Source organism: Punica granatum, chromosome 2 (assembly GCF_007655135.1).
Source record: "Punica granatum isolate Tunisia-2019 chromosome 2, ASM765513v2, whole genome shotgun sequence".
In the NCBI taxonomy this organism is placed as follows: domain Eukaryota; kingdom Viridiplantae; phylum Streptophyta; class Magnoliopsida; order Myrtales; family Lythraceae; genus Punica; species Punica granatum.
Genome location: NC_045128.1, coordinates 22,339,828 through 22,355,466, shown reverse-complemented (window position 1 = coordinate 22,355,466; position 15,639 = coordinate 22,339,828). Strand labels below are relative to the sequence as shown.

At 36.2% G+C, this 15,639-nt stretch overlaps 1 protein-coding gene across 1 annotated transcript; it reads left to right on the top strand.

Annotated features, from left to right (window-relative positions):
• Positions 1–1,013: 1,013 nt before the first annotated feature.
• LOC116194697 (methionine--tRNA ligase, cytoplasmic) lies at positions 1,014–8,093 on the top strand. Its single transcript, XM_031523574.1, has 17 exons — positions 1,014–1,406; positions 2,008–2,152; positions 2,663–2,816; positions 3,143–3,298; positions 3,597–3,827; positions 3,965–4,108; positions 4,475–4,565; positions 4,701–4,807; positions 4,902–5,016; positions 5,234–5,352; positions 5,478–5,543; positions 5,647–5,775; positions 5,881–6,021; positions 6,227–6,371; positions 6,542–6,777; positions 7,094–7,195; positions 7,574–8,093. The coding sequence occupies exons 1-17, from the start codon at positions 1,283–1,285 to the stop codon at positions 7,802–7,804; spliced, it is 2,436 nt and encodes an 811-aa protein (XP_031379434.1). The 5' UTR covers positions 1,014–1,282; the 3' UTR covers positions 7,805–8,093.
• The last annotated feature ends 7,546 nt before the right edge of the window (positions 8,094–15,639 follow it).

Sequence of the window (15,639 nt, the reverse complement as noted above, 5' to 3'; positions counted from 1 at the left end):
ACATAAATTAGATTTTGGCGAAGTGCTTTCATATGAACTTTTTGGGTAAATGAAATATTAAATAATCATTAACAGCTTTTTCTTTTTTCTTTTTTTTTTGTCGAAGTTAACAGCTAATTTGGTGATGTACTACGTTGGTCTCTTTTACTTGGGAATCAAAGTATCTTTTTATTTGTTATTTAATTTTAGTGCAACGCAAGATGCTTTCCCCTAGTTGGATTAGAATTTAGGAGAGAGTTCTGTATGCGTGCGTCTCAAGCACTTTTACTTGGGAATCAAGGTCCTTTTATTATTATTATTAAATGTAAATTTGAGTATTTCTATATCCTCCTAGTAGTCAATTTAAAAATCCTCCTAATTCATAAAATTTCATTCACAATTGTATAAGTTGTAAATTACAGTATATCCGAATGCTATTTGATATGTGTAAATGTTAGGAGGACTATTACGCACAGTTGTTAGGAGGATTTAATATTTTTGTAGTTATCCTGAGTATTGTTATGTCCTTCTAATTATTAACCTAAAAATATCTCTAATTTAACTCTTTCACAATTACATGAATTGTAATTATGCTACTATTATATGTCTACGCTTCGTTATATGTTTTCTTCACAATAACTATAATTGTTTGCATTTTACTATATTATATTCAAGAATTTGTTGATTTGATTATTCAATGACTTATATGATTTAAAAAATAATTAATAACATGATATTTTGATTTATTTATTTATTTATATACTAAAAAAACTTTTGTTCATAGAATCAATTTAAGGAATTGTTATTTCCATTTTTTGCAAAAGAAAAAGGCCTAAATAATAGAATTTACATGCATTAATTGCTTATGGAAATGTCATGATAATCCTACCGGGAAAAAAAATGTCATGATAAATTTTGAGTATTTACGAAATATTTTTACAAATTCTGGTTCTGCCATATTCGGCATAAGAGTCGGCTGAAATAGCAGCCCTCAGATATATATATATAAACGGAAGCTTGGGTCTGGCCTCGGCTTATTAGGAGGTAAAAACCGAAAGCAACGGACTTTATGAGCAGACCACTACTTGTCATCCATCCCAAAAGCCCTACTTGCCTACTGTATCCTCCACCTCCCCCTCTCCAAACCTTCTTCCAGGCATAAGCCTCCATTTCATAGCGAATCTCCGGACGACGAAGCTTCACACTCATCAATCTTCCGGAGCTTCAATCTAGCCCTCGAAGTGGGGCACGGCGGCGCATATCATCAGCGGGAGGGTCTCAGGAATTACGACGAGAGGAACACATGGGAGATATCACCGGCAATGGCGGCGGGACAAAGCTGCCGATTCCCGGCAAGAGGAACATCCTTATCACTAGCGCCTTGCCATATGTCAACAACGTTCCTCATCTCGGCAACATCATCGGCTGTATGTGAAGTTCTCTCATCTTGCTAATCTTGGTATCTGCCTGTAATGTTGTCTATGTTTATTTCGCGTGATAGTGAATTCGATGCCTGCCAGATTGGCTGGGGGCGGCTACCTTAGCTTTAGTCAATTTTTCTCTTCTCATGTTCGTCCGCATGGATGTGTGTATGCTGGATGATTGTTTTGAATGGAGTTGGAGCTGCAATCGCAATTTCGCTGGATTTGATTAAATCAGTTTTGGATGCGTTTTGTTCTGTTCTGTTCTGATTGCTTACATCTCCCGAGCTGTCGAATGCAATATTCTTGAGCTTCTTTTAGTTTTGATAATGGGGACCCGTCCGGACAAAGGGAAACTTGCTACTTTTTTGCTGTCAGATTAGGAGAATTCTTGGAGGATGTATCTGAATAGGTGTTCTGCTATAGCAGTAGAAACGTATCTCTTACGGTTGGAGGATATGGATGAAAGATATCCTTGTCGGCTGTGTTAAATTTCGTTCGGAGTAAACTGTGTATTTTTGAAAGAATCTGCTGATTTGTGTTTAGCTATATGCTTGATCTTTCTTACTCTGGATTTGATTTATGGTCGATTTTTCTGTTCGGACAGCTGTCTTGAGTGCTGATGTCTTCGCTCGATATTGCCGCCTCCGAGGCTACAATGCGATATATATATGTGGGACTGATGAGTATGGTACTGCAACAGAGACCAAGGCAATGGAAGAGAAGTGCACTCCACAGGAGATATGTGACAAGTAATCTTAGCCCTCCAAGTCCTTAATTTTATCAAATTAGTAATTTCATAATATACAAAGTCATATTTTGATGTCTCCATTTGTTATGCATGAGAGACTCTTAGTAGGTCCCACTTTTTTGTCGGTTAAGAAGAACGAGATGAGTTTTCAGTTTTTTTGTCTGCCTGGAAATGAAAAGTTTCTTGAAAATATCCAACTCTCTCTGTCAAGAAATTTTAAAAAAAAGAAAAAAGAATCTTGTGAAATTTTTCATGTTTCAATAATTTCAACTTCTGTGACCATTTTAGCAGATGCTTTTTGAAATTCAAATGCATTTGTTAGTGGGTATTATGTACAGAGAGCATTCATATCCCACCAAACTTTTCATTTCAGTTCAATAATGGTATTGCATTAGTATGACCCAGAGGTCTGCCTCTGTCATACTAAATCAGTACTTTATGAATTGATGGGTTGCACTGAAGAAGTAGACTATTGATAAATACATTAATTGTGCTTCTATTGAATCCACAGATACCATGCGATCCATAGGCAAGTATATGACTGGTTCGATATAAGCTTCGACAAATTTGGACGCACATCAACCCCACAGCAAACTGAAGTTTGCCAGACAATCTTCAAGAAACTATTGGAAAATAATTGGCTTTCCGAGAACACAATGCAGCAGGTAATATAAGCAATTCTTTTTTATGCAGAGTTACTCATTCACAGTAGAAGCTTTTGCTGATATGTTTTTGTCATATTATACTTCATTGTTCTATGAACTTTGTCAGGGAATTCTATATTCACTAAAAAAGTGACTATTACTTGCTCCTGTAGGCTGTTAGATCAACTTAAAGTGAACCAAAGTCCACTACTTTAAGTTGAACTGCTTTATGGGAGCAAGTAATGATTGCTTAAAGTGACTCGAAGCTCCCATACATATTGTTAGCATGGACATTACTTTTTATATTTTACTAATCATCATTCCGTTGGTTGACTTCTATGCAAAAGCTCTACTGCGATACGTGTCAACGATTCTTGGCTGATAGGCTTGTGGAAGGTTCCTGTCCCTTCCCAGACTGTAACTACGATTCTGCTCGCGGAGATCAGTGTGATAAGTGTCAAAAGCTTTTGAATCCTACAGAACTGAAGGATCCAAGGTGTAAGGTACTGACTTCTTATTCTTGTTGAATTTATCTTTTAACTTTTGCAATACTTTTATCTTGCATAGAATCATAGTAGGATTGACATCCTGTTCGAGCATGTATAATTGGAACTGTCATGCTGAGGGATATAATTCCAGTCCTAAATGGACATTCTATTTCCAAAAGGTTGTGTGGTGAAATAAAATAAGAAACTAGGATACAAACTGTCAAGCATGTGACTGACAGCAGTTTTAATTTAGAGTTTTCTCCAAGTCTTTTTCTGTTTTTGCTCCTGGTGATTCTTTAGCTGCCTGTATCAGGTGTGTAAAACCACTCCGCGAATTCGTGATACAGACCACTTGTTCCTTGAGCTTCCCCTACTTAAGGATAAACTGGAGGAGTATATCAACGAAATGTCTGTAGCTGGATCCTGGAGCCAAAATGCTATTCAAGCAACAAATGCATGGCTTAGAGAAGGATTGAGACAACGGTGTATCACAAGGGATTTGAAGTGGGGTGTTCCAGTTCCACATGAGAAATACAAGGATAAGGTGAATGGTTTATCAATGACATAATTTGATGTTGCTGTCACACTAATTTTAGAGGGTTCCTGTGAATTCTCTCTGTTCTTTCTCCTCTCTCATTATCCAAGTATATTGATATATATTTCACTTGTGTGATGCTGAAGGTATTCTATGTCTGGTTTGATGCACCAATTGGTTATATCTCGATCACTGCATGCTACACATCTGAATGGGAAAAGTGGTGGAAGAATCCTAAAAATGTGGAGCTCTATCAGTTTATGGGAAAAGACAATGTCCCATTCCACACTGTGAGTATTTACTTAATAACTTCTTCGTGTGGTCTGTAGAACCTTGTAAAATTTACAGCCTATTCGAAAATAGGAAATTGTTCTCGCTTTTGCAGTTTTTTATATTCCTCATGTTGAAAAATAGAAGAAACAAGGAAAGATGTGCTAATAGGGTGCTGGGTAAGGCATATGATTTTCCTGTAATTCTGATTTGAAGGTGTTGCAATTTAAATTTCTTGTGAAGTAACTTTAAATTTTGATTTCACAGGCTGTTTTTTGTTCTTATTTGACAAAATATCTATTTCGTGGAACTTCATTTAGTCATTATGTTAGACAACTGAAGTACTTTGAGGCATATAGTTAGCTGCAAATTTTCTCTCTTTTCAGGTGATGTTTCCATCTACCCTTCTGGGAACTGGTGAAAGCTGGACCCTTATGAAGACAATTAGCGTGACCGAGTACTTGAACTATGAAGGAGGTTTGGAACTATATGATTGTTCTGGCACAATTGAAAAGTAGTGGCAGAGATCACGGTTCAGATAAAAGGAGCAAATAGTATCTTACCTCATAGTTTCTGAGCAGTTTGACTACAACTCAGATGTCTTCTCCACAGGAAAATTTTCCAAGAGTCATGGGATAGGAGTGTTTGGCAATGATGCTAGAGATACAAATCTGCCTGTTGAAGTGTGGAGATATTACTTGTTAATCAATAGGCCTGAGGTAAGTATATGTTTTCTAAAGATTTCTCTGTGGATTTTTCTTTTTAATTATATATATGTGGTTCTTACAATCTTCATCTGCATTTCCATAATAGGTTTCTGATACACAGTTCACTTGGACAGACTTGCAAGCAAAACTAAACACCGAGTTGCTGAATAATTTGGGGAACTTTATCAACCGTGTTTTAAGTTTTATTGCAAAACCTCCAGGTAGGTCTGTTGCCTTGATTGGTTTCTGAAATGTTGTCTACCACTAGTTTTGCCATTTGTAAGATACTAGTTGCATGAGGATTATTTTAAAGCTCTGGTGACCCTGAGTAGTTGACTTACAGTTAATGCATGAAGTTTCTTTTGTTCTTTTGCATACAAACTGTGGTTATATCCTGTTTTTCTTCACCACACATAAATGAAGAGCCTTTTTTTCCAGGTCTAGGGTATGGTTCTGTTGTTCCTGATGCTCCAGGTGCTGAGTCTCATGCTCTAACAGCGAACTTGGCTGAAAAAGTTGGTAAATTTGTGGATCAGTATGTGGAAGCCATGGAGAAGGTAATCATTGTGATACTACCACAACCCTAGGGAAAGGAAAGGGAAAAGACTAAAGTCCTCTTCACTTAAAATTAAAATTGGGTTTTGCTTTTCCTTAATTTAATCGACATCTGCCATTTGTGTAGGTAAAGCTAAAGCAGGGACTTAAAACTGCAATGAGTATTTCAAGTGAGGGAAATGCATATCTACAAGTAGGTTCATTTCTTTTTTGTTTGGAGAATTTTCTACTTTTGTCTTCATCGTAGATATGACTGTTGTGTCCTACATCCAATCTATGCGGATGAAATTGTGCAGGAAAGCCAGTTCTGGAAGCTGTACAAGGAAGATCAGCCTTCTTGTTCCATTGTTATGAGAACTTCAGTGGGGCTGGTGCATCTTCTTGCATGCTTGTTAGAACCATTTATGCCATCTTTCTCTTTCGAGGTATTGACTTGCTCAAATGAATTCTCGCCTTGGTCTTATATTTGTTTGTTCTAATTGTTTATAGGGGAAACTTTTATGCATTTCCGCTTTTGTTGGTACGTCCAGGTATTTAAGCAGATTAATTTGTCTCCAACTGGGATTTCCTTGGGAGATGAAGCCGGGGATGTTGATAGGGCAAAGAGACCTTGGGAGATTATACCTGCAGGTCACAAGATTGGTAAACCAGAACCATTGTTCAAAGAACTGGTATAGTTTTGTTTTTCTTTTTGTTTTTCCTTTTCTTTCTCTTTTTCTTTTTCTTTTTTTCAATTATCCTCTTCTTTCATACTTTCGTTCCTTGTTGGTTTCCGGGTAGTGTCATTTCTTCTTTTTCATTGCTTAACATGTCGGAATAAGCATCTTTGTTACCCTGCCTGAAACTTATCCTCGTTTTATTAATACATATGTATAGAAAGATGAAGAGGTGGAATTCCTCAGGAAGAAGTATGCCGGAAGTCAAGCAGACCGAATTAACCGAGCAGAAGCTGAGGCTCGGAAAGTGGCTGAGGCTGAGGCTCAGAAAGTGGCAGAGCAATTGAAGACAACTAAAGTCTCAGGTATATTAGTTGATTCCTGCTTTTCACTCTGTCTGCTGTTGGTATTTCTAGTATGATTCTGGATTGTTAGACCAAGAATTTCCGCTGGTGGCAATGTTTAGTTTATTTTCCTTGTGTATTTCAAAGTTTATGAGATATCTTTACTTATCCGAAGCTATATTTTGTAACAGATAGCAAAGGAAAGAAACAGCAACCTGCAAGATCTGCATCACAAGCGAAAGCCAAGGCAACTCCTGATGCCGAAATATCAATTTCACGAGTTAATATCCGTATTGGCCTGATCAAAAAGGTTAAGAAGCACCCTGATGCTGATTCACTGTATGTGGAAGAGATTGATGTTGGCGAGGCACAATGCCGCACAGTTGTCAGTGGCCTTGTCAACTATATTCCTCTGGAGGAAATGCTGGTACTCTTGTGGGCTTTCTCTTGCAAATACTTCTTGCATGTTACTTAATAGATGTAATACTATGCCTCATTAACCGTTGAGGATGCAAATTGTTAATTTTTATCCTGTGGACCCTTTATTGGACAACTTATGTTGCGATTCCACATTTCGATCTTCAATAAACCTTCCAACTTGCATGTCGTAGTTACTATATAGTAAATTGATTGGTGAAGTAGAGCTACCAGCATTAGCTTGTTGATGGGGGTTGGGTGTAGCTCTTACATTGCTTATGGCAACGGTCCGTAACTTTTTCATGCCACTCTGTGTCTTGTGGCAGAACCGAAAAGTATGTGTTATCTGCAACTTGAAGCCGGCCACCATGAGGGGTATCAAGTCGCAGGCAATGGTTCTTGCTGCATCCAACAGTGACCATACCGAGGTAATTGACCAATTAACAGAGTACTTTCTCATTTTGTACTCATGCTTTTGCCCAAAAAATACTGAAAAAAGTGCCATGTATTGTCATTGCTTTATGCTCAAAGCCTGAAGCATTCCTCGAGTATCCCAATAGTGTTGATGCCTTGGTTAATTTTCTCCCTTTTACTATTGTAAAGTGAGAATGCCCTGTATTCCTTATCTTTGTTATTTACTAGAGCTCAACTTCATCATCCCATATATGGATTCAACAAACTCTGTATGCATAAGTATTCTTAGTTCAATTGTCCAAATTGTTATCGACAATTATTCATCCTCTTTATTAGTTTTGGTCGTATGAGCGCTGTTAATATTATTTCAATTGGATTTGTCCACTTAACAGATCGAATTGGTCGACCCACCTGAAGCTGCTAACATTGGAGAGAGAGTCAGCTTCCCTGGTTTTGAAGGAGAGCCTGATGATGTCTTGAACCCAAAGAAGAAGGTCTGGGAAACGGTCCAACCTGATCTGAGCACCGACTCTGAACTCGTGGCCCGCTACAAAGGCGTGCCCTTCACTACGTCAGCTGGTGTGTGCAAGGTTGCCACTATCCAGAATGGCTCAATCAGGTAAGCCAGTTCCAGGTAGGGGTTATTTGATCATTGAAAGGGGAGAAAACCCGGGATTTTGGCTAGACAACCCACTGATGGTATGTTTTGCTTATTTGAATCACTAATGCATCCATCTAGTAATACAAAGCTGATAGGTTGAATGGTGAGGAAATTCTGATTGGAAAGCGTACTTGATTAGTAGTGGTATTTGAATTACTTGTCATGTTATGACAGTAAAGGAATTTCATACTCTCTCTCTCTGTTTGTGTGAGTTCTGACTGCATTTTACTCATTATTCTCTTCCCTTGTTACTGCGGATATGCTTAAATTGATCTGGAATCCCAAAAATTATGTTCTATTCCTAATTTTAATCCTAGGCACAAGTCACGGGTTTTCTGTTATCTACCGTTACGTTCTCTCTTAGGAATATCGTCCTAAGTCAGGCTTGTGCTCGTTCACAAGTACTAGATAGAGTCTGGAGAATTCCATCGCTCATCTTCCAGTAGTCATTACCACTATCATCCACCCTATTAATACACAGAAGAGATTAGAAGAATGTACAGCATTCTGAATCTTGTTACAAAAATGAGCTTCTCGAGGTTTCCCAGGATAGTCAGTTTCCGTTGGATGATGAGCTGGTAATCATCTGTCAGAACTGATGGTTTTAAAGACCCTCAGCTCCAAACAAATTTTTATGCTTGTCCATCCGGAACTACCTAATTTGATGGGTGGGGCGTATGTGGGATGTCAAAGTGTTAATACAATATAATGTTTTGTTATTTTATATGGAAAATTTTAGCATGATGATACCGCGTGGGGAGCCATTGCATGAGTTGCTGTCCGGCAGGCCCCACGTGCAATCAATGGCTCCCTAAATAGATAAAGTAGAGGTGTCATCTACAAAATCTAGCCGATATGGGCTAGCGAGGGAGAGTCCTGTTAAAATATATATTAACAGAAAAATGTTAAAAGTTCGCGGACAGAATTTTGCTTTAAGTATTGCGTGTGAAGATAGAATTACTTCGATCACATTGAGTTTAACATGAAGAACAATCACGTACAGAACGGAATCTCGAATTACATGAAGAACCATCACGTACAAAATGGAATATCGAGTCAACATCAGCTTGTTCTTTTCTCGAAATGGAAAGCCAATATCAAGCTTGAAATTGAAGTGATTGGTTAGTTTTTAGAGGATGGTTCGCCTGGACTTACTCATTTTTTTTTTTGGGAAGAATAGAGTGGCCAAAGCAGTGTTATCAGACTGGACCGGATATTGAACCGGTCGAGATATGGGCCCAACCAGAGTTCGATGGGTCCACCGCACGTTTAATTAAAAATTATATAATACATAATTATTATAAAAAGAGACCCAAATTTTTGTTATTCTTTCAAAAGTAACTCCACCCCTCCCCCCTTCCTCTCTCTCTCTCTCTCTCAACCCCCTCTCTCCGCTGCTCTTCTTCAGCTCTTCTACGCAGCCCAGCCTCCATCCCCCCCCCCCCCCCCCCCCCCCCCCCCCCCCTCTACTGCTGCTCTTCTTCAGTTCTACCCCACTCACCACCCCCATCTCAACTCCCTCTCTCTGTTCTTCTTCTTCAGTTATTCTACCCCATGTCCGCCTACAATCCACCCATCTTCCTACTGACTAAGAATCACAGGCTTCACAGCAACAATCGAAGCTTCTTTGCCTTAAATCACTGTAGCAAGCCTCGATCGAAGCATTGTTACTTCGATTAGGCAGATGGGCAATGGACATCACCAGTTCAATTGAAGCTAGGTCAAGATCGGAAACGGACATGTTGCCTCCGAGGAAGCCCGTGAGAGTTGAGCAGCTCACAAGGCCTTCAAATTCGACGAGCTCTGGGCAGTACCATAGCAGCAAACCTGGGAATTTTTGCTGATTTCGAAAGGTCCACTTCTGCTCGATTCTCTAGGCGATCTCGATAACCTCCGAGTTCTTGCTCTCCAGGCGATCTGGTCTCTCTCTGCAACAGAGAAGAGGAGAACTGGAGCCAACTGACGAAGACTAGGGTTTCGTTAGTTTTGAGTTTTTTTGTTTTTCAGATTTACATTTAGGTCCTTCATGTTTAAAAAAATTTTGAACCCATTCAACCGGCCGGTTCATCTGGGTTCGATGGGTTTGCCTAAAAACCGTCCGGTTTTTTAGGTTCACCGGTCTATTTATGCATTTTCGGTTTTAAAGCTAATCGGACCGGACATAGGTCCGGTTTCCGGTTCGACCGGTCTAACCGGCCGGTCCGGTCATGTCCGGTTCTGATAACAATGGGCCTAAGCCTTGAAGAAAATCTAAATTATATAGAAACGAGGCGTGGAGACTTCAGCAATATGCCAATATAATTATATATATATAAAAAAGACTGAATGTCTTCTGGCGGGAAATGAAATGAAAGATACGAAAACTCCACGGGAGATTTGAAAACATTCGAGCGATGAAACAAGAATTTTACTTCTAAACGTGCGTACCGAATGTACCTGCCAATTCCTAATGAGGACGTTACAAATGGAAGCTGCCGGGGGCCTGAGACGGGCAACGTTCTCCCAACCCGCAGTTAGTTGACGAACAACCTCAGAATTGACTCCCGCTATTACATCCTTAAACTCGAGAAGCCAGGCAAGCTTCAGCCCAGATGACACCCCATAACTTGGCCACAGGACATAGCAGTCCGAAGGTTCCAAGGGAAGCCACCAAGCTAGCGACCATCTGCATTGCTGATTAGGCCCCCTGCACCAGCAGGATTAGGATTGATACGAGAAGCACCATCTGTATTCAGCTTAACCCAATCTACAGGGGGGATAGAACGAGCGAATCCACTGCCACTCCCCAGGTGATTTTACTAAGAACTTGAAAAGGACTCACGGCTGACTTGTGAAAGCTATGAACAACTCCGGTCATCATTGCGTGTTCTTCTGCATGCCGAGAGAAGTTCAAAACAAAAATATCCTTGTTCCTCTTAAGAACATAAGAGCCCACATCCCGCCCCAAAAACCAAAGGCCAAATAGGAAAGCTTGGAGGAGAAAGCAAATTCTGGTAAATCCCATACATATATCAATTGCAAGGGAGAAGAAAGAAGAGATATAAGCGAATTTGGAACAAGCTTCCTCCAAACCTCGTATACAAAGAAATAGTTCCTCAGAACATGGACTGGTGGTGGTGTAAGCTTGAGTACAGCTCACAGAGACTATAGGTAGCAAGAGAACAATGAATCGACGAGCATTCATAAGAATTCAGTCGTGAGTGCTACTAACCATAGAAAGAGACGAATGTGGTGCAGCCACGACCATTTCCGAATGAGCTTCCATATCGGTCTTTGATTTGCCGAGATGAGGAGTCTAGCAGGTTGTACGCACAAGAGACCGAAAAGCAGCCTGAGGTCTCAAATCTCCATAACATGTTGTCCGGCTCATGCAACAACATCACCAGATACCTCGTGGAGCTGGTGGCCGGCATTGGGCCCCCACCGCACCTCCCCCCATCTTAGTTTGTGTAAAAAAAAATGGTTATGTTATTTATTAGTCATAAAATTATTTTTATTTTCTACAATAAATAACACTTATTTTTAAGGAAATTGTGGTCATTTGACATATATATATTCTAGACCTAAACATTGGCATAGTCCGAACACTTAATTAGGATGTTAAAAATCTATGGGATCTGAAATCTCATCCAGTCCCACTCCAATATTTGTTTCCTAATCCAGCCACCAAATGTAGCCTTACAATATCTATATAAGGTAATAAAGTATATGAAATAAATGTGATGGCCCCTATTAAATAAATGTATGTTCGCTATATTAATATAAATAGTATAGTACATGAATAAATGTGATGCATGGAAGTCCTTTCTTTTTTCTTTTTCTTTTTTTCCGATGTGTCATGGTATACAAAAATTCAACAGATCACGACTAATCCAGTTCGAGCTGGATCAATCTACTAAAGAGAAAAACTATTCCAATCAAGAATTTTTTATTCATAAGACTTGAACCCGAAACTTCATTTTAGGAGAACAAGCATCGAAACAAATGGCTTTGTTTGGACAACTGCTCGGCAAGGGTGCCATTTCCAATTTTAGACCCTAGATATTTTTTTTTTCCTTTCCTTTATTTTGAGTTTTCATATTTTCCAAGTTATTTAGATGTGTCATGTCAAATACAAGGCGTCCTCAACAGCTATCTCAGCAGAGCATGGATGATGAGTATCCTAATTAAAAGAAAAGACTATCACTGTTGATTTATGAAACCGTAAGTATAGTTTGGGAAATTTACCCTCAAAATATTATGAAAAATTCCATTGCCAACTACATAGATTTTCCTCAAAAGACTCTCTCTTAAATAATTATTACTCGACAGTGTCTTAAACATATAATTATTGAGGCGGATCTCTCATAATCTATATTATTATATATAAAAGTATGGCAACAGCCCATTTGGTTTTACAACACAATTTTAACTCTACTCCACTTAACTCCACTTATTTTCAATTCAACAATACAATTATTACTTTTTTTTTTATTTTTTTAACCATTTAGTTCAATTTTTAATACCAAATTCTCTCAACTATTCATTATTTTTTCCACAATTCAATAATACAATCATTATAAATAAATTAAAACAAAAATTCAACTCTACTTAATTCTAAAACCAAACTCAATAATATTCTAAAAATGCTCATATACTCTCGTGACTTTTTCCTTGCACCTTTTTGGCTTATAACTTTTGGTCGCACATTTTCACTATATATATATATATATATATACACATGCCGGCTCTTTCTATTCACTTCTCATTTTGGACATTTTATTGCCTCGCATTTCTCTCAATCGAGTTAGCTTTCATCATAGGTATATCTGTTTTATTATTATTTCATAATTGTTTATAGTTTCAAAATTTCGTTGTAACATATATTCGTTTTCAATGTTTGTTATCCCATTATTTTTCTCTTAGCTATGAATCATGTAGTTATTTTCAAAACTTCACGTTTCCTCAATTTTTGTTCCAAAGAATCCCATAGCCTTAGTGAATTTCTACTTTTCTTTTTATACAATTTACTCGCACACTTGTGGTATGCTCTGTTAGTAGGACATTTATCTCACACACTTCGACTTTCTATTCATCGCTCATTTTCAAAATTCATTGCCTCACATATTTTACCATATATTGCATAAGTCGAGTTAAACTTTCTACATATTTTCAAAAGCATGATCATTCCCAAAGTATTTCTCCAACTTTGTTTCGTTTTTGCCCTTGGTAAATTAATAATATTACTATTTTACCCTTTACTCAAATAACATGAATGCTATTAAACATCACATCTTTTCAATAGCATGCCGTTCGTTTTAATAGAAAAACTAACTTATATGTATTATTTCTCATGACCATTTGATTTCAAGGCACCTTTCATAGTTTTTCGCTATGAAAATTACTGCCATGTTCTTTTTCATAATTATTCCTCTGACGAAACGCATCAAACACGAAATAACTTCTTCATTCAGCGCTCACGGCTACTCTCTCCCCTTTCCAATTTATATTTGTATCTTCTCTATTTTCTCTTTCAATTGTTAATTACTTCTCATTTTAATTATTCTTATTCCTTGACTTCGCTAATTGTTGGAAAAAATTTCTGCATTCTCTTTCTTCTACCATAATACTTTTATTTTTTTTGAGTTTCAAAAACCAACTTATACATATTCTTTCTTATGACCTTTTGATTTCAAGGCGCCCTTTCATACTTTTTCATTATAAAAACTACCTAGCGTGTTATTTCCCATAATTGTTCACTTTAACGAATGTATCAAATATGAAAGAACTTCTCCATTCAATGCTCATTGTTCCTTTCTCATGTTTCCTATTTACATTTGTATAGATGGATTTTCATAATTTATATTAAGAATATTTAAAAATTATTTTATAGATGGATATTTTCTAATGAGTTACTGATAATTTCAAACAAATTTTTGACGAAAATTTTAAAATTTATATTAATTTATTTTAAAAAATTACGTAAAATATTATGTCGACGGTAATTTAATTTCAAAGTTCCAATGAAATTTACATGGAATTCTATGGATACAAAAGTACGCATTTGGAAAAATAAAAAAGATAGAAAGAGAATAAAAGTTTTAAAGAAAAGAGATAACATATCATTAATTCATTTTTTATTTTATTTTGTTTTCTCTTATGTTAGGTTCTTCTTTTCTCCCTATTGTTCTTTTCTTCCTTTTGTTTTGCCCACTGACGTCGACTCTCATTCTATTCATTACCATTGTAGTGCTTGTTACCATCACCTGCTAACAATGTTGCACAGCTTAGAGTCCTCATGCTGTCAACGTCCTCCCTTCATGAGCTCTAGGTACATTTTCGTTCGCGCTCCTCAAGGATAAGTGTGTAAAAAGGGAGAGATAAGTTGCTTCCAATGTAAATTTAATTTCGATTATCAATACAACTTATCAGTTTGTAACTGAAATTAAATTTACTCTTGTGGTTTAGGTGAGATCTAAAGTGTATTTTTATTTTATTTATTAAGTAAAAATTATAATATTAATTACTACAATAAATTTATATATACATAAAATCGGATCCAATCAACTTTGTTCCAATTTTTTGCTTTAAAACTTAGACCCAACCCTTATGGTCTTTAATTTTTAGAACTTTTTGATTGATTTAGGTTGGATTTTTCCTAAATTTTCGAGTTATAGATGTCATTGCAAGACTATTCGTGAAAATAATATTTCTATTAATTATTTTGCAGACTTTTATTGAAAATTTAAGTTCATTTCTCTATATTTTTCTTTAGGATATTCTAATGAAATGAAAGATCATGTAAAATATATATATTAACTGGAAATGCTTTCTTGAAATAAATTATTTTTAATTGCATTAATTTCATTTTTATTAAAAATTATTTTAATTATGCTTATCAAATTTTTATTATTCATACACTAGATTCTGCACTAGCGCTACTCGCAGTAAAGGAAAAACATAGTTTAAAACGTTGCCTTTGTATTTTCATCATTATATACCATTTGTAATTCTACATGGTTGTGCTATTATTAAAAATTTTAAAAATTATGATGAAAATTTTAAAAAAAAGTTTTTTTTTAGTGAAACAATAACATAGGTTGAGATAGATGTAGAATGAGGATTGAAGAGGAATAAGTAAAAAGTTGAGTGTAATAAGACCACGAGTGAATTGATGGAGGAGCATAAGAGATATGAGTTCAAAATTTGAACAGTTTTATAGTTTTATTATTGTCTTCAGTTTTATTTTTCTTCATAGAGTAAAAAATAATGGGGATAATTTTGTAAAATTTTACAAAAAGTAATAATATACTTAGATATAGTGATTTGTCATTTGTATACTAATTTTGTATATACTTTTTTATGTTACGCATATGTAAATATTATTGTCAACATATACATTTATATCTTTCACTGAAATTATTATTAAATATTTCGTGTGAATATTATTAGTTACTTTTGATAATTTTTATTTTTAATTTAATATGAAAATATCGATGGGCTTCGCTTGATAGATTTCCATGTGTCATGTCTGTAATGTTAGTAGAAAGATACAAAAATCATAATTTGTAATTTTTCATGCAATTAAAAAAATTTGTGCTAGAAATAATAGAAAGGCATTTTTTTGGGTCATCAACCCTCACATTTATTATTAACTGTTTTTTATTTTATTTATTTATTTATTAAAGTAAGAATAGATTTTTGACTAGAAATGGTCACAAATCCATTCAAAATGAGATACTATTAATTTACTTATAATATATTTCTTTATTTTAAAAGAGTTTCTTGATTTTACCCTCTTGAACATCTTGTGACCCA